At 44.9% G+C, this 24893-nt stretch overlaps 2 protein-coding genes across 2 annotated transcripts; both read left to right on the top strand.

The window, feature by feature from the left end:
* The first annotated feature begins 1746 nt into the window (after positions 1-1746).
* LOC309346644 (uncharacterized protein) lies at positions 1747-7715 on the top strand. Its single transcript, XM_081870528.1, has 3 exons — positions 1747-1895; positions 4723-4870; positions 6810-7715. The coding sequence occupies exons 1-3, from the start codon at positions 1853-1855 to the stop codon at positions 7375-7377; spliced, it is 759 nt and encodes a 252-aa protein (XP_081726654.1). The 5' UTR covers positions 1747-1852; the 3' UTR covers positions 7378-7715.
* A 2027-nt stretch (positions 7716-9742) lies between these two features.
* Positions 9743-16919, top strand: LOC309346020 (uncharacterized protein). The gene is made up of 3 exons (XM_081869647.1): positions 9743-9894; positions 14695-14842; positions 16194-16919. The coding sequence occupies exons 1-3, from the start codon at positions 9852-9854 to the stop codon at positions 16750-16752; spliced, it is 750 nt and encodes a 249-aa protein (XP_081725773.1). The 5' UTR covers positions 9743-9851; the 3' UTR covers positions 16753-16919.
* Positions 16920-24893: the final 7974 nt, after the last annotated feature.

The raw sequence follows: 24893 nt of genomic DNA, 5'->3' as shown, positions 1-24893 counted from the left end.
CTCCCCGCGCATGCGCAGAAGCAGCAAATCACAAACTGCGCACACACAGATGCGCAGATGCAGGTTGCGTTCTGCTCATGTTGTGAACGAGCCTCCGGAACGGATCCCATTCGCAACCAGAGGTACCACTGTAGACTGGAAGCACAGTGGGATTTTATTTAGGCTGCTCAGCCTCCCCGCCTAGCAGCTGACACGTGGGGTAGTGCAGCCACAGCCGCTTTCCCCCGTGTCCTCCAGGCTCCAGCTGGCCCCAGGGTTTTGATTCTCTGCGAAAGAGAGTTATGTGGTGGAGAGACAGTGGGAGAAAGAGGTGCAGATCAGGGGGAAATGAGCATTTGGAGGCTTACGAGAGAGTACTCCCCACTTTATGTGATTTCACATATGTGCGGGGTGGTGGAACATAACCCCCAAATAAGTGGGGGGTGCCTGTATATCCACCCTTGTCATAAACCTTCGTGGACATAGCCAGGAGAGGCAACTGTCCCCCCATCAAGTAAATAAGTATTTTTATTAAGTAGATCAAATCTATGCTTCCAGGTGCCATAAGAAAGCTGCAGAGATAGTGCAGGATAATATGCACCCCGGAAATGATCTCTTTCAGCTTCTGCCTTCTGGAAGAAGCTACAGGGTTATAAAGACTAGGACTAGCCGCCTGAGAAACACTTTCTATCCAAATGCGATTTTGGTTTTAAACGCAGTACAGTGGTACCTTGGGTTACAGACGCTTCAGGTTACAGACGCTTCAGGTTACAGACTCCGCTAACCCAGAAATAGTACCTCAGGTTAAGAACTTTGCTTCAGGATGAGAACAGAAATCACACGGCGGCAGCGGGAGGCCCCATTAGCTAAAGTGGTACCTCAGGTTAAGAACAGTTTCAGGTTAAGAACGGACCTCCAGAACGAATTAAGTTCTTAACCCGAGGTACCACTGTATAAGGTAGTCTCTGTGGGAGTATATTGTATTTAATTACGGGGTATCAGAGTTTTTAGGGGGTTAACCAGGCTGGGATAGCTGGGATAGTAGGCTTGTTGGTTTTTGAATGTCTGATGTAGATTTTTTCAATTTCGTTGTTCTGTATGGGACAATGACAATAAAGATTATTGTATCGTAGGCTAAAAGTAGAAATAGTTTGAATCTTTGAAACGGAAATGCTCTTTGAGGTCACTTGGGTGATGTTGTGGCGCATTCTAGTGACACAACTGGCAGCCCAACTGAGCAAGAGACAGAGCCAGACAGAGGATGGCGACAGGTGGGTGTCCTGTCCCCCACCTCCATAAATCCTGGCTATGCTCACGACTTCATCAGACCACTTCATCAGATACATCCAACAATGCCGAGAAGACCCTCTGTCGCCTTTTGTTAGTGGGTACTCATCTCCGGAGTTAAGAGGAACCAAACGTAAGATCATCATCGCTGCTGATGAGTTCATAGTCTCTGACTTCCTCTTCCCCCAAGGGGCCTGGCCCACAGAGGCCATCTCACACAAATCAGGGAAGTCTTTGAGTCAATCAATTCCTGGAGATAAAAGCAAGGTTGACAGAGGAATGTCTTCCTTGATAGAGGGGGATATCTTCTGTCCATTGCAGCCATCTCACTTTGCTTATCAAGCCGGAGTTATTCGGCTATTCCAGTCAGTGCACCCCCTTTTTCGTTGTTGTTGCAATGCTTTTCGGAGACTTTGGCAATAACTCGGGGATGGAGAAGACGTCAGGTCAGCAGCCTGCGTTAATAAATGACAGAAGGCAGGGGTGGGCCCGGAAGGAAAGGATCATATAAATCTGTCCCCATGCTCAGAGAGAGACCCTGCCTTCACTTCACTGGTTCTCAAGAGAACCTTCCAACTGCACCACCATGAAGTTCCCTGTCATCACACTGGCCTTGCTAGCATTTGTAGGTAAGTAAAGGATTTGCCTCAGGTTGGAGGGAATTCCTGAATTCTTTTCAGGGGGCGGGGGGGGGGCCTCTTCAATTTGCCACATCCTTGGGGGTCTGAGGCACAATGGTCAAAAGATACATTGTTTACCAGAAGGTTGGTTGTTTGAGTCCGCCCAGGGATGGCTGGGTGGATTCGAACGCAGGGCAGGATTCCTGCATCACAGGCGATTGGACTGGATGACCCCCCAGGGTCGCTTCCAATGCAATGATTCTGCGATCATTTGTTTGTTTTTTTTAATCTGACTGGCCCAACACCTCCTGACCAGCTCTCAATTCAGGTATGACCCAAAATGGTCCACATCAGGAGTCTACGGACTACCAGTGGTCTGTGAGCTTCATTCAGGTGGTCCGCGCCTTAGATAGTCATATTGCCACCTGGATCTCCTTGGAGGAAAGGTGGGATATAAATAAATAAATAAATAAATAAATAAATAAATAAGAAGAAATAAATAAAAGAAGAGCATAAGAAAAACCTGCAGGATCAGGCCAATGGCCCATCTAGACCAGTTCTCACAGTGGTCAACCAGACGACTATGGAAAGCCTAGAAACAGTATACAGTGGTACCTTGTTTTGAGTCCAGAATCCGTCCCGGAGCCCCGGACGCTAGACGAAAGGGACGCTCAACAAAGCGCCGCTCTACACACACGTGCGGAACGGTTTGCGGTTCTGCGCATGCGCAAAACGCTATTTAGCACTTATGCCCATGTGCTAGCAGCAAACCCGGAAGTAACCCGTTCCAGTACTTCCGGGTTTGCTGCGAATGTTCGCTGAAATAGACGGTCGACAGGGTGGACGTTTGCAGAGGTATCACTGTAGAGACTTCAAATCCTAAAGTAATAAAATACAACATAAAAAATAAAAGAAGCAATTAGAATACATCTAAGAACCATACAGGTAGAAAAATCATTAAGTAGTATGACACAATCCGCAGCAATTTCCAAGCTTCTTTTGGGGGGTGGAGTTCTCTGGTCCAGAGGTTATGTTTTCTTGTTTTCTAGTTTGTTAATGGTTGCTAGGAGTTGTAACTCTGTGAAGGGTAAACTACAGTGCCCAGAATCCTTCGGTGCGGGTGTGTGGGTGTGTGCTTCAAATGTGTTTCAAAGGTAGCGTACACCGTCAATGTAGTAAGCTTTTGCATTGCACCGAACAATTCCTGCCTCAAGAATTCCATCCAGCTATGAACTTTGCTGTCATCCCTTCCCACAAAACGCCATTAGATGGAATCAGGCTTGGAAAGGGGTGAGAAGAACCCTTATTTGTCCTCTCAAATCCCTTGCTCCAAGAAGCTCATGACACCATACACGAGGCAATTCCATCAGGTTTATTTCCTTTTATCCTCACAACACTCTTGCAAGGTAGTATAGGCCAAGAAATTGCAACTAGGTGAGGGTCAGTCAGTGAGCTTCATGGCCTCTCTAATCCATCCTGCTTTCCAAGTTCAGCCTTTCCCAACCTGGTGCCCTTCAGAGGTTTTAGACTACAATTTGCATCGGCCTCCCCATTTCTCCCATTGTTTTGGATATATTGTTGTTGTTGTTTAGTCATTTAGCCGTGTCCGACTCTTCGTGACCCCATGGACCAGAGCACACCAGGCACTCCTGTCTTCCACTGCCTCCCGCAGTTTGGTCAAACTCATGCTGGTAGCTTCGAAGACACCGTCCAACCATCTCGTCCTCTGTCGTCCCCTTCTCCTTGTGCCCTCCATCTTTCCCAACATCAGGGTCTTTTCCAGGGAGTCTTCTCTTCTCATGAGGTGGCCAAAGTATTGGAGCCTCAGCTTCAGGATCTGTCCTTCCAGTGAGCACTCAGGGCTGATTTCCTTCAGAATGGAGAGGTTTGATCTTCTTGCAGTCCATGGGCCTCTCAAGAGTCTCCTCCAGCACCATAATTCAAAAGCATCAATTCTTCGGCGATCAGCCTTCTTTATGGTCCAGTATAATACCAAATGGGAAGGATCTCAAAAGAGAAGATAGACAGGGACTGGAAGGTGTTTAAAGGATACTTGCAAAACCATATTGAAAAATCAGAACTCCTATTTAGAATAAACAAGTTCCGTTTTAAATACTGAAATACTAAATAAGATGGATAACAATGTGTAATAGAAAAAGGAGCATGAAATTAGGTTAAAGGTGTGTGAAAGAAAGTAACAGAAGTAGAAAGATATTGTAATTACCGTATTTTTTGCGTTATAAAACTCACTTTTTCCCTCCTAAAAAGTAAGGGGAAATGTGTGTGCGTCTTATGGAGTGAATGCTGGCTGCGCAGCTATCCCAGAAGCCAGAACAGCAAGAGGGATCGCTGCTTTCACTGCACAGCGATCCCTCTTGCTGTTCTGGCTTCTGAGATTCAGAATATTTTTTTTCTTGTTTTCTTCCTCCAAAAACTAGGTGCGTCTTGTGGTCTGGTGCGTCTTATAGAGCGAAAAATACGGTAACTAGATTGGAAGTCTAACACAAAGGTGGGGTGAGGGGTGGTGGATGGTGATGGGAAAAGGAATTATCTGCAGGATTGAGCGTAGGTATGTTTGAACATTTCTAAGGATTGTATGAAATGTATGTTTGTATGCTTGTATATTCGCAATATGTGTGTATTAATGCTGAATTATTTTAATAATAAAAACGTTTTTTTAAAAAAATTGCATCGGCCTCAGCCCTTGGGGGTGAAACTGTGCCTCCTAAGACATTTGTTTTGCATAGCAAAGTTTTGGTTCACATGTGGATGTAACACTGTTCCCTCTGAGCTCCAGCCACAGATACAGCCGTTCAGATTTGCTTTTGTCTTCCAGGATCCCAAGCGTACGTCCTCCGAGATGAGCCGTATCCTCACCTGGCCCGGCTAAACCTGGAGCTTCAGGAATACCTGAGAAACATCACCAGGGTAGTTGATGAAAAACTAGAGGTGATCAGAAGGTCGGAGCTTGGACAGTCAGTGATGTAAGCGATTCGAGCCAATATTTTCACACCAAGTGGTTCCCAAACTTATCCCTCCCCCCACCAACCACTTGATGGCCTTTCCGGACAACTTAATGATTTTTTCCTGCCTGGTGTAGCATTTGTGCTAGGTGCTGTATGGTTTTAATTGTATTGTATTGCTTCTTTTATTTCTCAGAATGTGTTTTATTGTAGTTGCAATAAAGCAACGGCACTTTCTCACCCTGGCGCCGTCGGGCCCACCCTCAGTTAAATTTAGTGTGACCACCTCACGGTACACCAATTTTTACAATTTACCCCAGATTATCTAGTGTGGGGGGGGGACTTGTGTGAGGGAAAACTTAAAGAGTTAGAGTCTCAGGCAGGAGTTGATCAAACATACATGAAAAGTATTCTTAAACAAAGGAAGTTTATGACACAAAGTGGTTCAGAAAACTTGTTCTTTCAGGTAGAATTCAACCTAGTTACTTTAACTAGAAGATGTCTCAGGCTTAAACACAGTGTTATAGGTACAACTCTTCTTAAACGTCAGTTACTAAACATCGGTTGGCACACTTCAGGTAGATAAATATTCAGGTTACCAGAAGGGATGGTAAAATGTTCAAATCAGTGTCCGGCACTTAGATAATACAATACTTTCAACACTATACTTCCTTCTTGACAGCTTAATACAGTGGTACCTCAGGATGCGAATGGGATCCGTTCTGGAGCCCCATTCGCATCCTGAATAGAACGTAAGACGCGACGGCGTGTGCACAGGTCGCGTTTTGCCGCTTCCACGCATGCACGTGATGTCATTTTGAGCGTCTGCGCATGTGCGAGCGGCAAAACCCGGAAGTAACATGCTCCGTTACTTCCAGGTCGCCACGGAGCGCAACCCGAAAGCGCTCAGCCTGAAGCACATTCAACCCGAGGTATGACTGTACTTTGGTTCATGAGTGAGGGGCATTTTTCCTCAGTTACCCCCTCTCTTAACAATCCCATACCTGAGGTATTTATGGTATTACAGACCCAGGGGATCCCCTCTCCCCTTGTCACTGGTTGAGAGTCTTCAGTACCTAGAAGAATTCTCCCCTCCTAGTTAGACTGACACCCAGGGCAGTGGCGAAGCTGCATGCTCTGGCACTGGGGGCGGAGAGCAGGTGGGGGCATGGCTGGCGCGTGTCCCGGGGGCGTGGCATGCCACATGCAGGGGCGTGTCATGCATCCTGGGGGTGTGGTGCCCAGTGCAGTGGGGGGGTGCACGGCACGTGTCCGGAGGCGGCCGCGATGGTACCCCCCTCCCCGATGGTGCCAGGGGTGGTGCGCTCCCCCCGCCAGTGACCCAGGGAGCCTGAATTCCCACAGGATCTGTCGCTCCTGGTTCAGACTCTGCCCTCCCAGCACACTCCTGTTTGGACACCTTCCCCAGACCCTCAGCCTGGTCTCCCTATCCGAGCTGTGAGGCTCTGCCCTCTCCCTATGGATAGTCTCCTCAGTGTGTATATCCTTTTCCCCTCAGAACCCCTTCACCCTCTCTCCCAATCTGAAACCTGTCTAACCTTTCCAAACCAATCATATCCCTCCCCTGGAACTCTGGCCAATCAGACGCTGTTGCCAGCCAACTGTTTGCTGGCAAACAACAGCAACACTTGGTGACCCAAACTGGCCAGCATACTAACTTTCCCACCACATAGTACAATTTGCATTCCATGGAATCCCATATCCACCGTCTCTTTTCCCTTATGTCAGCCTGGCGGGCAGCAGATTGGAGGAGAAACATGCAAGTGATGCTTTGAAGGGTGGAGGGCCCACAATGACATGCCCTCCTGCAGTTGGCATAACATCAGAGATGGGGAAGGGAACCTGGCCTCACCACAGCTCTCCAGTCCAGGAGTTTCTCACTCAAAGAAGGGAGTTCTGCTTACCTTTTGTGACTCTGTTTTATTTCCACCCCCTGCAGAGACAAGCTCCATAACAGCTTTGCAAAAATGAGCAAGCGCTTGCACAACCTGAAGGAGAAGTTACCTGCTGAGGTGGTTCAAGGGTACGACCTGGTGGTTGGGGCGTCGCTGGGCGTGGTGGACAAAAGTCTCAACACCATCCGTGCCTTGCATAGAAAGGTATCGCCTGCCTCAGACGAGCTCGCGGAGGCTCTGTACACCATTGTGGCACCTTATGCAGATTCGGTCTTAGAGAAGGTGGATCGGTACTCAAAGTCCCTGCAGCGTTCTCTCATGGCCAAGGCCGAAGAGCTGAACCCCAAGCTGAACGAGAAGCTGAAGCAGCAGCTGGAAGACCTGAAAGATCAGCTGGCCCCTTACGCCGAAGTTCTCCAGCAGGAACTGCAAGAATTCCGGTCATCCATAGACCCCTACGTTGACCAGGTCCAGGAGAAGCTTGAGGAAGGAGTGGAGAGGGTCAACCAGATTCTTCAGCCTTATTTTAGCCGTATTTTCAAGGCACTCCAAGAACGCGCTGAGAAGTTTAAGAAGTGGGTTGAAGCCCCTACCTTTCCCCCAAGTCAGTGATGATGGTGGTGATTGTTTTGCACACGACGGAGGATGGAAACTTGGCCAACCCCAAGACAGACAGAAGATGGTGGTCTCTTCTGTAACTCATATCATAAACCAGATGTCCCTGTTGATGTCTACACATTGTTCCGGATACGTGGTTCCAATTTCTCATTACGTAGTGGTAGCTTCTGCTGGCTGGTTACAAGATGGTGTCCGTGCCATCACACCTAAGTCGAAGTAAATGGCATTTCTGTTTTATTCTTTCGCCCACAGTCTGAACTTTTCCTTCTTGTTCACTCTTAGTGCTCCGTAAACTTTGATTCCCTTAAAATAAAGTCGAGTTAAGCTTTTAATTGCCTCCTTTGCCTCGGTGTTGTCCGCCTATGCTAATGCGTTTATTAACCTCCTTGGAGAAAAGCCTGCAAGCGCCGCACACACGCTCCTCGGGGCTCCTGAAAGGGAGCGCTGAGCAGAGCCTGGGATGCATACAGGCTCGCTCAGCGCTCCCTTTAAAGAATTTTTCCCCCTTGCATGCCCCCTCTAAAAACTAGGTGCGTCTTATGGTCAGGTGCGTCTTAGGGGCGAAAAATATGGTATTTCAAGAAGAACAAATCTTATCCACGCTTATCCACAGAGTTCTGCCCCCACTCTGTTCAGACAGAGATCCACACTTTAATGCCTCATGTGCAAGTTGTGGACTCTCTTTCCTTTGAGGTTTTTAAGCAGAGGTTGGACAGCCACCTGTCATGGATCATAGAATCATAGAGTTGGAAAAGACCACAAGGGCCATCGAGTCCAACCCCCTGCCAAGCAGGAAACACCATCAGAGCACTCCTGACATATGGTTGTCAAGCCTCTGCTTAAAGACCTCCAAAGAAGGAGACTCCACCACACTCCTTGGCAGCAAATTCCATTTAGAATTTAGAATTCCATTTAGAATTCCATTTGGGCTTTAGCCAAGATTCCTCCATTGAAGGGGGTTGGACTAGATGACCCTTGTGGTCCCTTCCAGCTTTACAGTTCTATTATTCTATGATTCAAGTGTTTGGGGCGGGGGTTTGCCCCAAGCTTTCCCCATGAAAACCAGTTCTTTAAGGTTGAATCAGTCCGTGGGCACAGAGCTCTAAAGTGTATTGCGATCACACTAAAAGAAGAGCTTTCAGATTCTGCTTGTGGGATTTCCAGACGCATCTGCCTTGTCACTATCAGAAGAAGGAAGCTGGGCAAAATTTGTAGTCTGATGTGGCAAGCCTTGAGCATTTATTATGACTTCCTTTCCCTCTGCTTCCCTGCCCCTACTCAAGGGTGCCCCTTATGCCTTTACAAAGAGGACAAAACAAGCCACGGGTTATAACAAAATTTACAAATGCTAATGGATATTTATAGTACCAATTTTAAAATAATATCTATGATTTAAATAGAAATAAAATACAATGCACCACTGTGGGTGGGTGGGTGGAAGGAGCTGTCTGCGGTCCGGTAAGCTGTGTGCCTATCTTCTCAGTCTGCTGCCCAGTGGCTAAGCATTGATGGGCAACGTCTCAGGGTTCTTTACCTTTCTTTTTAAAAATTGTCTTGGTTTTACATTTTTAACAACAAACTATCACGTCACATAGAGAGACGTGGGTGGCGCTGTGGGTAAAACCTCAGTGCCTAGGGTTTGCCGATCGCATGGTCGGCGGTTCGAATCCCCGTGGTGGGGTGAGCTCCCGTCTTTCGGTCCCAGCTCCTGCCCATCTAATTCTCTTTTAACAATATGCAATATTCAAGTGACTTGGACCACACAGCCCTTCGAGTGGAGGACTATTCACTGTGAAGTCGGACACACGCTTGCCCTACTGTACTCACAGTGTAGGAAGAGCTCCAAAGATTTCCTAGGGTGCTGCCACTTAGAGGAATCACGTTGGGGAAACTTGCATGCAGAGTGACAAGATGACTGAGGTGACAAGGAAGCTCTTTCCCCAAATAAAGGAGATGTCCCTGACAAACTCTGATAGGTGTGGTGCCTGGAATGAGGGGTGGACGTGGAGGGAACGGATCCATTCTTCCCTTGCTCAGAGACAGACCCTGCCTTCTGAACGACCATATGGTTCCTTCTTCTCACACTGGCCTGACAAGCACATGGAAGGTCAACATCAGGCTATGAGCTGTCCAGCATTCCCCTTTGTTGGATACACATTTTAAATGTTTTGAGATGGTTGCTCAATCTGTTTGGATATCCTGTGTTGCCTTCTTTGGTTAAATCAGAATTTTTTTAAAGTTAGTCCTCTCTGTAGTTTTGCAATGACCATGGGAGATAACAAGTGATGGTTCCCCCTCAAAGGCACCTGCCCTCCAATAGCCCCACAATGTTAATGAGTGACCCAGGAGGCGAGGGAGGAGGAGGAGGAGGTTGGGAGGAATAAGTAGCCTCCCCCGTGGCTCCCCGGACTCAGAGACAGCCCCTACCTTCATCCCAGCAGGTTCTCAGGACCCTCCGCCAAAGCACCATGAAGTTTTTCGTCCTCACACTGGCCTTGGCCATCCTGACGGGTGAGTGGAAGGTCAACATCAGGCTAGCAGCTGCCTTGCGTTCCACCTTTTGGGGTGTAAATTTAGCAAGATAGATATCTGTTGGACACTGAGATCCAACGCCGAGGGCCTTCTGGCAGTTCCCTCATTGCGAGAAGTGAGGTTACAGGGAACCAGGCAGAGGGCCTTCTCGGTAATGGTACCCGCCCCGTGGAATGCCCTCCCTTCAGATCTGAAGGAAATAAGCAACTATCTTATCTTTAAGAGACATCTGAAGGGAGCCCTGTTTAGGGAAGTTTTTAATATTTAATGCTGTATTGTTTTTAACACTCGATTGGAAGCTGCCCAGAGTCGCCGGGGAAACTCAGCCAGATGGTCGGGGTATAAATAATATATTATTAGTAGTATTAGTATTAGTATAATAATAATATTAGCTAAACTGAAGCTCCACGTTCAGTGGCTGGGAGACAAAGAACGGACTGGGCAAAATGGGTCTTTAGTCTGATCAGCCAAGGCTTAAAGCCCTTATTATGACTTCCCCTCCCTCTGCTAATCTGCCCCTGCCTAAGGGTTCCCTTTGACAAAGATGACAACAGAAGCTGCCGGAACTGTCTGCAGTCCGGTGAGCTGTGCGGTTGTCTTCTCAGTCCAGCTGCTAAGCATTGATGGGCAAAGCCAAGAGCCCTGAAGCTCTCTCCCTTCTCAGGGTTCTTTCAACTGAACCTGGACCACACAGCCATTCAGGTCTTCTCTGTGAAGTAGGACATACGTTCGCCCTACTGTACTCACAGTGTAGGAAGAGCTCCAAAGATTTCCTAGGGTGCTGCTACTTAGAGGAATCACTTTGGGGAAACTTGCATGCAGAGTGTCATGACAAGGAAGCTCTTACTGCAAACAACCACTGCAAGAAGTTAAGGCTGAAAGGGCGGTTGGCATTGGGCCTGCTGCTACTGCCCCTCAGTTGTGCCCCAATATAGGAAGGGCCTTCAGTTCATATGATAAAATCCTGTCCTGTCCACCTTCTTGGTGTCTCACATTTCAAATGTCCTAGACATGGCTTTGTGGGAGCAAAGTCCGTTCTGCAAATCACTGTTGGAGGGTCAATAGCCAACGACTGGAGGGTCAATAGCCAAAGGCTGATCTCTTTCCTTTGCTGACAGACCAAGTTGTGTGTGGGGTTGTGTGTTTTGTGGGCTCTATTTCCTGAGGATGTGCTAGCAGGCCAAGCTGGGGAGGGTGATCTATAGGGAAACTGTAAATACCCCTTCAGTCTGTACTATTTCCAGAAGAACAAAACTATGTAAGATCTGGCTGGGATCCTATTTAGGTTCTCTGACACGCGGCTGGGACCACAGACCTTGTGTTTTAGAAACCTCACGTCCCCATTTTAGAGAGAGAGTTATAATCCAGTGTTGGGAACAGTGCCGGATTTATGTATAAGCTAAACAAGCTATAGTTTAGGGCCCCATTCTCTTGGGGAGCCCCCAAAAAATTTAAAGGGGAAAAAACTGGATGTATATTTCCAAAATATAAGATAAAAAAAGAAACAAAATAAAACCTACATACAGCAACATTGTTTTGTGTTGTGTATGGACCTATTAGGTCCATAAATTACCATATAGCATATATTCAACACAAAAAATGTGATAATTTGTTGTTCACAAAGGACAGCTGGACATATAAAGGGCCCCATTGCCTTCAGTAGCTGAGGGCCTCACCAAACCTAAATCTGGCCCTGGGTGGGAAGCCACTCCATAGATCTAGAAAGTGATTATTCCACAGGGAGTGTTGTTAGCGAGTGGCCCAGAGGCACAAGCCCCAGGTGTTTTGTGCCACACCTGAAACCACCTGTTCCTGGAGTGTCTGCTCCTTTCCCTGGTAACAATACTAGACCATATTTCAGCCTCAGCTCCCGCACAGACAGCATCTGTAATTACACCATTTCCCACATAAAATAAGGGACCTGACTGAGAAATAACATAAACCAGTGTTTCCCAAGCAGGGACCATATGGCCCGTGGGGCCCCCAGGATATTCCTAGGAATAGCTGTCAACGTTTCCCCCTTTTTTAAAAGGGAAATTCCCTTATTCCAAATAGGATTCCTCGTAAGAAAAGGGAAAAGTTGACAGCTATGTTCCGGGGGGTGGGGGTGGCCACAGGTGAAATTGGTGTAAATAAGGCTGTAGCACCCTGCTTGTGGTTAACGCTTAGCTGGAATGAAATATTCAACGCAGCAATAGAGAAATTAAAATAGTAATTTATTTGTCAGACAAATAAATAAGAGGCTCAGTGGTACGTGGTTACCAAGCTCTGGCCTGCCCTCCTGCCATTCTGGCCAGCACTTATATTCCCTTAATCCAGCCCCCTTTGCTCCTCCTGTGGCTGCCTCTGTCCAATCAGCCTGGTTGAAATTCCTATTGGCTGTTTGCTAGAACCAATCACAAAAGATACACCCACAAAAGATACACCCACTTCCTTGCCCTTATAAGGGAGACAAAGAGCTATATATATGACATATAAGTAATAATATATCTTACATGGAATCTTAATTACCAGCTCACCTCTTGCCCTTCTTTCCCTATTGCCTTTTAAAACAAATGTTTAATCTTACATTTTATGTTCAACAGATGTCAAGGATCTTGAGTTTCACATCAACATTGAAAGATTTCCTTCATTTAATGTTTCTAAACAAAATGCCTGACAACTATATATCAAGACTGCTTAGATGGCGTCTTCTGTCTGGCAGGGGGGGGGGCTGGTGGCTGACTTAATTTCAGGATAAATACAACTCTTACAACCATATGAAATAAGAATCTAGCATTCCTTAAATCCTTTGCATAATTACATTTAAGCCAATATATTTAAGCTAATATATTTCATACATTTATCATAGGTAGCCTCTTAAAAGAATAAAGCTTTTCAAAGTAAAAAGGAAGGAACTCAATAAAACACAGCTTTTAAAAGAAGCCTCTTCAGTTTGCACCTCCCCCTTTCCCCCTCCTCTCCAGCCTCAAAATAAAATAGGAAGAAGCTGCTTCTTCTGCCAAGCCAGTTGCCTTTCCAACATTTAACACATTTTAACCTTTTTAACTCTCTCAGTTTAAGAAACAGCTTTAGAAGAGACTTCCCCAAAAATGCTCTCTTTCTTTCTAGCTAAATGTTTTTCCTTCCATTTGCTCCTGGCCTTTCAACCTTAGAAAGAAGATCTGGCTCATTTTACTGGGAGGCACATTAGTATTATCTTTCCCCATTCCTAATGGTGTTTTCTCAGCCTTGGGGCAGCATATGTAATTCTCCCTTTTTATGACTTTGAGAATTGTTTTTCTACTATAAATCAATGGGGCCCTCTTGTCTTAGGAGAATGGCCAAGGTTTCTTCTGCCTGGCATGAAACATTTGAAAATCCGTTTTAAGCTCATTTTTAAATACAAGCCTTGATTGAAATATATAGAAGCTTTGATAAAAATGCAGGCTTATGGTTAGGTGCCTCAAGGCTAGAGGGAAGTGAGAAGTGAAGGGAAACAATAATTTTTTAAAATCCCTGATTGGATGTCTATCTGCCTCGCCAATCACAAGCGGGTAAGGGGGACCCACCAGGGCCTAGTGCTCCTTTTTGCCACGTGTGTTTTCTTGGAGCAGTCCTGGTTTGCTTCAGGCGGGACCAGTAGATCCCAGGATCCAGAACCCCCCGGGTCAGGTAAGTGCGGTGGTGGGGTGGCAACGGGTAAGGCTGGGCGTGCTGGGCCAGTGCTAGGCCCGGTGGCAGCCTGGGCCTGACTCTGCAAGGTGCGACTTGCATCTAGTACATAACTAAGTCTGCTGGCTTGCATCTAGAAAATAACTAAGTCTCTACTTGGAAGAAAGCTGCACTGAGTTCAGTGGGCCGTACTCCCAGGTAAAGGTGTGTGGGGCTATAGTGTTTTATCTAGGCAGCCAGGGCTACTCCGGATAACAAGATCTTTTTGCAGCAGGTCAGTGAGGACCACTTGCTTTTTAAAATTCTCCCATATATACAGAACTCCCTGTGCACCTTTTGCCCGATATCTGTAGTTTCCCCCTCTGTGTCAAACAACTGGTGTTCTGCTCCCACGTAATAGCTGGGGGAAGAACAGAAGCGTTGTCACATAAGTGTTGTTTGCTTTTTATAATGTATGGAAGATGGATCTCCCTCAGGAGACTCTCCTTCCTTGGAGGTTTCTAAGCGGAGGTCGCGTGGCCATCTGTCCCATGACAAACTCATGTTTTAGCTGAGTTTCCTATAGGGGTTTTCAATAGACAGAATACCCTTGGGGTCCCTTCCAGCCCCATGATTCTATGTTTTTCTGCTTCAACAATATTTTATTATCTTCCTATCATTTTATGTAATTTTCTAAAAATTATTAAAATTATAAATGAAACATGTTGTATTGAAAAACAAAACATTTAAATAACTACTTTTTCACCAGTAGACAAGAGGGGGTATGGGCATAGCCAGGATTTGGGGGGGGGGTGGAGCATCAGATTTGCATTGATTTTTACTTATTGGGGGGGGGGCAGCTGCCCCCTTGGGCTACATCCATGGGGGGGGTGCCACAGGAAGAAAACAAGGTCAGAAAAGGCCATGGCCAGAAAAGGGTTGGGAAACATAAACTATTTTGTTTCTACCTTTCTTGAGGGGGTTGAGGCACCAGCCCTAACAAAGACCTTCTAATTTAGACCCTCAAACATTAAAGAAAGGATTCTATATGTGAAGCTTTGAGTTGCAGCTTGGTGTACCAAACAGGCTTGACGCTTCCTGCAGTGGACGGTGCAATGCAGAATTATTATTTTTTGGGACTTCTAGGGACTTGGGCTTCTGTTCTCCGAGACGAGCCGGATTCCAAGCTGGAGAAGCTATTCCAACAGGGAAGAGAAGATGCCGATAAATTCATCGAAACATTGTCTAGGAAAGTCACCACTGTTGAAAGAGGAGAGGAGGGCCGGGAGATTCTGTAAGCAAATTAGTCTCGTTTCTGCTCTGTACTGCTCTCTTCCCATGTAGAAAAGAGGAGATGTTATTTCTAGAGAATAGATGGATGGAAGTCATTACCGGCATAACATTCTTGGGTTGGGGAAGGTATGGGAGCTGAACTACTGGATTCTGAGCCAGCCCCACTGCCACCACTTCACCCCATGGCTTGGCCAGCCCCTGGGTCCCTGGGTCCCTGTACCTTCCCCTCCCACTCTGGGCAGCATGTGTGGCAGGGCTGAGGGTATAACAGGTGGCACACACTGCCACATGAAGCCCCCCAGGCAGCAGACAGGGAGGTGCCCACTTTGGAATCCTCCTCAGAACAGAGTCTTAAAATCCTGGGTGTTTGAACAGAAATCTTGGATAGCGACAGCTCAAGCCACTTCGACTCAGGGTGGTGCCTCCACTTCGGCAGATGGGCAGATCAAGTGAACCCTCCCAGGAAGGCTCTCTCCCCACTTAAAGCGAGGAGAAACAGGTGCAGGCAAAGCCACGTGGGACTGCCCCACCTGACAAGAAAGGAAGGCTGCCCCTTAAATCCAGGACCTTCCCACTCAGTGAGAGAGGCCTGCCTACTGTGACTATGCAGGTCCAAGCAGGTTTTCGTTTTTTCCACCCAGGGCCAGATTTAGGTTTGATGAGGCCCATAGTTACTGAAGGTAATGGAGCCCCTTATATGTCCACAACAAATTGTCAACAACAAATTTTTGCAGTTTTTTGTGATGAATATACAGTCATACCTCGGGTTACAGGCGCTTCAGGTTCCTTTTTTCCGGGTTATGGACCGCCAAAACCCAGAAGTACCAGAACGGGTTACTTCCGGGTTTCGGCGGTCGCACATGTGCAGAAGCGCCGAATCGCAACCCGCGCGTGCGCAGACGCGCCACTGTGGGTTGCGAACGTGCATCCTGCACGGATCATGTTCGCAACCCGAGTATCCACTGTATGCTATATAGTAATTTATAGAACTAATAGGTCCGTACAGAACACAAAACACTGTTGCTGTATGTAGGTTTTATTTTATTTTATTTTTACCTTATATTTTGGAAATGTACATTCAGTTTATTTTCCCTTTAATTTTTTGGGACGCCCCCAAGTGAGGGGGGCCCTAAGCTGCAGCTCGTTTAGCTTATATGTAGATATGGCACTGTCGCTTTCCCTAGAAAAATCTACTGCTTACCGCTAAATCAGAACAAACATCAATCCACAGAAAAACTATTGACACTTGTGCCAGTTCAGGGGTAAACAGCAGTGGGACAAACAGGTGTTTGGACACCCTCCTTTTTCCTTCTTAAAGCTTTCCAATTCTCTGTTCTTTTTTTCCCCTACAGGAAATTTATTGAGTATGCCTATATGAATATCAGCAGGCGCTTGAATAGCCTGGAGAAAGAGTTACCTGATGAGGTCATGGAAGCTTTGGATCTGGTTTTGGGGGTGCCATACCAGGTTGCGGAAAAGGCTATCACTGCCCTGTTTGACCTGCAGAGACATAGAAGGCATAACTTAGAAGAGCTTGGCAAAGCATTGCAATCTGCCCTGGCGGGTTACATGGATCCCATCCTGGAGAGGGTGAGTCCGTACGCAGCAACCGTGCGCAGTGCCGTCGTCGCCAGAGCTCAGCAGATCAACCATGAGATAGATGAGAAGCTGCCGCAGCAAGTGCAAACTCTGAGAGCCCAGCTGGATCCACACATTAAGAAGCTGCAAGAATTGCAGGCAACCCTTCAGCCCTATCTTGACCACGCCCAGGAGCTGATCAGAAAAGGAGCAGAGACAATCCACAAGCACTTACTGAAGCCGTATGTTGGTCCCCTTGTGCAGTTGCGCCAAAAGTACAAAAAGGACTTTAGGGAGTGGTCCAGAGCCTCAGTGTTTCCCCCAAATCCATGATTATTTCTCTCACATGTATACGAGGAAGGAATCTCCCCCAGCATCTAAAGAGAGATCAGAAGGAAAAAGCTTACATTGGTTTTTGTGTCTTCATGACCTTGGCTGGGAGGTAGGGCAGGTGTGCAAGTCTTCTCCAGACGGGATAATAAAGGAGACATTCCTAACAACCTCTGTTCGATGCGTGGCCTGTTTCTCTTTAACCTTCCTCCTTCTGTTGGCTGTTGGAAATACATCTTCTTCGCACAAGCAAAAGTGAAGCGCTCTCAATACACCTGTAAGCCAACACGTGGGTTATGTTGTGCACATCATATATTATAATAATAATTTATTATTTATACCCCACCCATCTGGCTGGGTTACCCCAGCCACTCTGGGCAGCTTCCAACAAAATATTAAACTACAGTAATGAATCAAACATTAAAAGCTTCCCTAAACAGGGCTGCCTTCAGGTGTCTTCTAACATAACAGTTGCGTAGGGGGAGTTCAACTTCCTTGGCCCGCAGGGTGGAAATGAGGAGGAGTCCCTTTAACTTTCCCTACCTTGAAGCTGCTCCTTGAGTTTCAGAGGAAGCCTTCATCGGCCCAAGTGAATAGAGGGCTCCCTCGAAATAGCACCTTTGGAGAGGCCTTGGGACTCAGGCAAGGGAGGCGGGGAGGGCCCACCTTTCCTCTTCCCATCCATTCTCTTGAGGCAGTGCAGGTTTACACACACACACACACACACACACCCCACACCAACTATCAATAGGCAAAGGTAAAGGGACCCCTGACCATTAGGTCCAGTCATGACCGACTCTGGGGTTGCGGCGCTCATCTCACTTTACTGGCCGAGGGAGCCGGCGTTTGTCCACAGACAGCTTCTGGGTCATGTGGCCAGCATGACTAAGCCACTTCTGGCAAACCAGATCAGCGCATGGAAACACTGTTTACCTTCCCGCTGGAGCGGTATCTATTTATCTACTTGCACTTTGTGCTTTCGAACTGCTAGGTTGGCAGGAGACGCGGGTGGCGCTGTGGATTAAACCACAGAGCCTAGGACTTGCCAATCAGAAGGTCGACGGTTCGAATCCCCGCAACTGGGTGAGCTCCCGTTGTTCGGTCCCAGCTCCTGCCCACCCAGCAGTTCAAAAGCATGTCAAGCGCAAGTAGATAAATAGGTACTGCTCCGGTGGGAAGGTAAACGGCGTTTCCGTGCACTGCTCTGGTTCGCCAGAAGCGGCTTAGTCATGCTGGCCACATGACCCGGAAGCAGATGCTGTAGCAGATGAAGGAAGGGATGCAGGTGTGAGGAGAATTTATCACCCACACACAAGGCACCTTTTCTGCTGCTGCAATACTCTGCTAAAAGCCAGGAAGAAAGCTTAAGGCTTAAATCGGCACAGGGTGAAGCGTGCCAGGCGCCATTACATTCCAGCAGCAGGGCCACTCTATGTACGCAGTTGAGAGTCCAGTCGCTTTCAGCTCCTCCTTTCCCAGAACAGTTTCTATCCAGCTGGTCATTGGAAGTACTTGCACCCCAAAACCAGTACCTCCTTTGGCTTATTTCCTCCTTCATCCCAAGCCATTTTATTTCTGTGCTATGTCTTTTTTTAAAAAGAAATTCATGTCCAAGGACAGGGACTGTCTTGCTTTTATTGATCGGTAACCTTCTCTGGCAGCAATCTTTGGCTGAATGCCAGGCGATACATTACAATAATAATAATTATTTCTTATTTAGACCTTGCCTTGATGGAGGTGGACATGCTCCTTCAGGTATTCTGGGCAGAGACCATTTTTTTTTATTTTTTGGGGGGGTTCTTTCTTCCCTAAAAGATCCTGGCCGCTACAATCTTCCAACAGATCAAGAAACTGAGAGACACCCCCCCCCCAAACAATCTCCCTATGGAGATAAAGCAGGGTCTATCAATGATGCAAAACATAGCTTGGTTTCTTCCTATCTCCCCCAGGGGTTTGGGACACAGTGTCAACGACCTCAGGGTGGTATACGTAGTAAATTCCCATATGTCTATAGATTCCCTATGCCAGTGTGATATGTTAACAAATGACTTTCTCTTGAAGGAGAGTTTGCTTCATTTGGAATGATCCAAGTAAGTTCCAGCCATAAAACCAGAATAGATGTTACCTAAAAATATCAGGATGATGGAGAGGGTATTTTAACATTGGATGATATAAACTGACTGACCAGAACAAGACCTTGAAATTGTGGTGGAAATCTTGATGAATATGTTGACCCAGGGGTGTGGCAGCCATGGAAAAGCCCAATTGCAGGCTCTTTAGGAAAGGAATTGGAAATGAAACAGCAGTTACCACAATGACATTATACAAATCTATGCTGCGACCACATTTGGAATACGGTGTACAGTTTTGGTTGCGTCACCTCACAAAGTTTCTGAAAAGGGCAACCAAAATTATCAAGGGGGTGGCGCAACTCCACTATGGGGGAAGGTTCCAGCATTTGGGACTACTTAAAGGTAAAGGTAAAGGTACCCCTGACCGTTAGGTCCAGTCGCGGATGACTCTGGGGTTGTGGCGCTCATCTCACTCTACTGGCTGAGGGAGCCGGCGTACAGCTTCCGGCTCATGTGGCCAGCATGACGAAGCCACTTCTGGTGAACCAAAGCAGCGCACGGAAACGCCGTTTACCTTCCCATCGGAGTGCTACCTATGTGCTTTCGAACTGGTAGGTTGGTAGGAGCAGGGACTGAGCAATGGGAGCTCACCCCGTTGCGGGGATTCGAACCGCGACCTTTCAGTCGGCAAGCCCAAGCAGCACAGTGGTTTAACCCACAGCACCACCCGCGTCCCATTTGGGACTACTTAGTTGAGAGGAAAGGCAAGAAAGAGATTAGATGACAGAGGTTTATACAATTGTGCATGGCATGCAAAAAGGTGGATAGATACCCCTTTGTATCCAACCATGCCACGTAGTACAACGAGGCTTTGCCCTCGAGTGGGAAAAATATTGTGCCTGGGAAAGGGAAGTGGGAGTCAACAGACACTCAAGGAATAGTTTCAGAGAAAAGGCTTTTATTTCTACCATCCATGAACTGGTAGAAGGAGCACGTGTGATAGTCCACAAAAGCATGCATGAGTTCACAATCATGTGCACAAGCATATATACCCCTTTCCAGTTCCCTCCTCATTTCTCCTCCCTCAGGAGTCCTGCCCATGAGTTCCTCTGAGCATGAACAGAAAGCTGTCTTGGGACTATTGTGGACTCTTGGCACCCTTCCCAGGAAAGGGGTTTCAGTGTGTTCAGATATGTTTCATTTTTTTAAAAAATGATATTTATTAAAGTTTCAGATAAAAACATATAAATACAAACAACAATAGAAACATACATAAACCAACAAACCAAAAACAAGTATAAATTCAAACCTTATTTTCTACACCTAATTTCCCCGACCTCCTCACACCTCCCCCTTCTGTATTCTAATCTCATTTATCTTATCAGCAAATCCATTCCCATATTTCCCATAGTTTTAATAATTCTGTTCTTTTTCCTTAATGAACGCCCCTGCAAACCACTAATTTTTAAACCCATATCTTTTTAGCCTTCATTAATTTTATAATGTTTATTAAGGTAGTCTTTGAACTTCTTCCAATCTTCTTCCACTGTCTCTTTGTCCTGGTCTCGGATTCTGCCAGTCATCTCTGCCAGTCCCATGTAGTCTATCATCTTCATCTGCCATTCTTCCAGGGTGGGTAGATCTGGTGTCTTCCAATACTTTGCAATAAGAATCCTTGCTGCTGTAGTAGCATACATAAAAAAAGTTCTGTCCTTCTTTAACACCACATGGCTTACCATTCCCAGGAGAAAGGCCTCTGGTTTCTTCAAGAAGGTATATTTAAATACCTTTTTCATTTCATTATATATCATTTCCCAGAAAGCCTTAATCCTTGGGCATGTCCACCAGAGGTGAAAGAATGTACCTTCATTTTCTTTACATTTCCAACATTTGTTATCTGATAAGTGGTAAATTTTTGCAAGCTTGACTGGGGTCATGTACCACCTATAGATCATTTTCATAATATTCTCTCTCAAGGCATTACATGCCGTGAATTTCATACCGGTGGTCCACAACCTTTCCCAGTCAGCGAACATAATGTTATGACCAATATCTTGTGCCCACTTAATCATAGCTGATTTAACTGTTTCATCCTGTGTATTCCATTTCAACAGCAAGTTATACATTTTTGATAAATTCTTAGTTTTGGATTCTAACAACTCTGTTTCTAGTTTTGATTTTTCCACCTGAAAGCCAATTTTCCTTTCCAACTTATAGACCTCCAATATTTGATAATAATGAAGCCAGTCTCGCACTTTATCTTTTAGATTCTCAAAACTCTGCAGTTTCCACTTGTTGCCCTCCTGTTCTAAGATTTCACAGTATTTTGGCCATTTAGCCTCCATATTGAGTTTTTTCAAAGCTTTTGCCTCCATTGGTGACAGCCACCTTGGAGTTTTATTCTCCAGCAAGTCTTTATATTTAATCCAGACATTATACACTGCTTTCCTGACAATATGGTTTTTAAAACCTTTATGAGCCTTAACCTTGTCGTACCACAAATATGCATGCCAACCAAAGAAATTGTTAAAACCTTCCAAATCTAATATGTCTGTGTTCTCGAGGAGCAGCCAGTCCTTTAGCCAGCAGAAAGCTGCTGATTCATAATAAAGTTTCAAATCTGGCAGGGCAAATCCCCCTCTTTCCTTTGCGTCAGTTAAAATCTTAAATTTTATCCTGGGCTTTTTGCCCTGCCAGATAAATTTAGAAATGTCTTGCTGCCAACCCTTGAAGCATTCCATCTTGTCCACAATTTGCAAAGTTTGGAACAAAAACAACATTCTAGGCAATACATTCATCTTTATAACTGCTATTCGACCAGACAAGGAAAGCTTCAAATTTGACCAAATTTCTAGATCTTTTTTCACTTGTTTCCAACATTTCTCATAGTTGTCTTTAAATAAATTCATATTTTTAGCTGTCATATTGATCCCCAAATATTTTACACTCTTAACCACAGTTAAACCTGTCTCATTCTGAAACTTCTCTTTCTCAATAACTGTTAAGTTTTTCTCTAATACTTTAGTTTTTGACTTATTCAATTTAAATCCTGCCACTTGACCAAATTCTTGCATCAATTCCAGAACTCTTTTGGTACTAGATTCTGGCTCTTGTAATGTAAGTACCAGATCATCTGCAAAAGCTCTCAATTTGTATTGTTTCGCTCCGACCTGAACCCCTTTAACCAGCTGGTCCTTTCTTATCATGTTCAATAAAACCTCCAGGACCGAAATAAAGAGTAATGGGGAAATTGGGCACCCCTGTCGTGTCCCTTTCTCTATTTTAAGTTCTTCCGTAATCACATTGTTCACTATGAGTTTAGCCTTTTGTTCAGAATATATTGCGCCTATACCGTTTTCAAACCCTTGACCTACCCCCATACCCTGGAGATTCTTCTTCATAAAGGTCCAAGAAATGTTGTCAAAGGCTTTCTCCGCGTCCACAAATATCAGAACAGCTTTTGTATTTATATTAACTTCTAACATTTCCAAAATGTCTATTATATTCCTTACATTATCTGATAAATGTCTTCTTGGGAGAAAGCCTGCTTGGTCACTATGAATCTCCCCCATCAATACTTTTTTCAATCTTTTAGCTAAAATGTCAGCAAAGATTTTGTAATCCACATTTAGTAAAGAAATTGGGCGGTAGTTCTTAAGTTGGGTCTTCTCAGTCTCTGTCTTCGGTATAAGCGTGATGTAGGCCTCTTTCCACGTTTCAGGTGCCTTTTTCCCCTCAAGAATTTTGTTGCAGACTTCCTTCAAAGGTTGTAGTATCCATTCCTTTAAAGCTTTGTAGTATTTGGAAGTCAGTCCATCAGGTCCCGGAGATTTGCCCAGTTGCATACTTTGAATGGCACTCTCTATTTCTTGTTCAGTTATTTTCTGGTTCAGAAGTACTTTACCCTCACTTGAAATTTCCTTCAGTCCATTTTTCTCCAAAAATTGTTCTATATCAGAGTCTTTTTGTGGCCCTTGTGCGTACAGTTGTTTAAAGTATCTCTGGAAACAGCTTCTAATTTCAGTTGGATTATAAATGTTCTTTCCATCCACTTCCAGATTTGTCACTGTATTCAATTTTTGTCTCTTCTTCAATTGCCAAGCCAGGAATTTACCACATTTATCAGCGGATTCAAAGGTCTTCTGTCTCATTTGTTTAATTTTCCATTCTATTTCTTGATTCATCAATTTCATATACTGGACCTGATATAATTTAATTTCTCTCAAGATCTCCTGAGACTTTGGTTTTGATCTTAATTTCTTTTTCTTTTTAATTTCTTTTTAATTTCTTTTTCTTTTATCTTTTCCAAAATCTTATCCTTTTTCGCATTCTGGCTTCTCTTTTTTATTGCATTTTGTTGTATCAAGAACCCTCTCATAACGGCTTTACTTGCGTACCAGATTACTCTTTTTTCAACATTGGTCTTCAGTTTGATCTAAAAGTAGTCTCTCAATGTTTTTTGGGCCTTTTTACAAAATTCTTTATCTCTAAATAGGGTGTCATTCATTCTCCATCTGAAGGTGCCAGCTGTTGTTTGGTTCATTTCCATCTTCACGGCGTTATGGTCAGAGCATGTTTTTGGGCAGATTTCCACTTTTTTTTATCTTTGGTGCCAATCCTCTAGTAACCCATATTTGGTCAATTCTAGTCCAGGTCATTTTAGCTTCAGAAAAGAAGGTTCCCTCTTTCTCAAGGGGATTCTTTGTTCTCCAAATGTCAACCAAATCCATATTGTCAGTCAATTCAAAGAAAGTTTTTGGTAGTCTTCCATCCTTCGATATCACTTGTCTTTGCGCTTTGTCCATGTTTGTAGACACAACTCCATTCATATCTCCCATCAAAATTACATTCCATTCTAAAAAGTCCAGCAAGGTCTCATGCAACTTCTTAAAGAACTCAGATTTACCTTCATTCGGTGCATACACTCCTACAATCAAAAATTTCTGTCCTTGGATTTGAATTTCAATTGCCAGATATCTTCCTTGTTCATCTTTAAATATCAATTTCGGCATCAATCTGTCTTTTGCATATATAACAACTCTTCTTTTTTTCACTCTATCAGATGAGACAAATTCTTGTCCTAATTTTTTGTTAATAAGTAGTCTTCTATGTGCTCTCATCACATGTGTCTCTTGTAAGCAAATTAAATCCAATTGTTGTTTGTTTAATATATGAAATACATTCTTCCTCTTCCGAGGAATGTTCAAACCATTACAGTTCCAACTCAGAAGTTGCAAGGCCATGATGGGGTTATTTACTTACTCCTCCTACAGCTCCTAGTTGTTGTTCCTCTTCTGCAATCCAAACAATAGGTTCGCTAAGTCCAGGATTCCTTTTCCCAATGTTGTTGGTTCCTCTCCAGCTTCCAGCTCCTTCACAAGATCTTCTTCGTGTTCTCTCAAAAATTTGTCTTTGTCACTCGGTGTCTTGATTCTTATTTTTTCCCCTCTGTATTTAAAAGACAGGCCTTGAGGGAATTCCCATCTAAAGAAGATTCTGCTTTTCTTCAATAATATGACCAGCTGTCTGTAGTCACCTCTCGTATCTAGAATAGGCTTAGGAATATCTTTAAAAATCTCCACAGAAGAATCTTCAATTTCCAATAATTTTTGGTAGTGCAGGTTCAGAATTTTATCTCTTTCTTCCTTTGATCTCAAAGTGATCAAGCAGTCTCTTGCCTTGTTCTTTTTTTGTCTTATTCCAAGTCTAAATGCACTCACAATCTTTACTTCATCCTCTTCTAGGCCCTCTTGCCAAAAATCAAGAAACTCTTTTGTATGAAAGTCCACCAAATTATCCTGTTCTTTTTCTGATACAAATCTCAATCTTAAATTCCGTTCTTTCCTTTGTAGGTCCAACATAGCAAAGGACAAATCATGGTCCGCCAATTTCTTAACAACCGGTGGTATTCTCTCTTGTGTTGCAGTTGCAAGCTCCTTTGCCTCCTCTGCAATTTTCCTGGTAGTTGCTGATTCTTCTAAAAGTTTCTCTATATTTTGAGCATTTGCGTTAACTTGTGTTCCCAATTCTTTTATGCTTGAAGTATTCAGATCAAGTTTTGCTGAGATCTCA

Source organism: Podarcis erhardii (genome assembly GCF_964252035.2).
Source record: "Podarcis erhardii genome assembly, chromosome: 7".
Taxonomy (NCBI): Eukaryota; Metazoa; Chordata; class Lepidosauria; order Squamata; family Lacertidae; genus Podarcis; species Podarcis erhardii.
The sequence above is the reverse complement of the archived record's forward strand: the minus strand, read 5'-3'. Positions and strand labels throughout refer to the sequence as shown.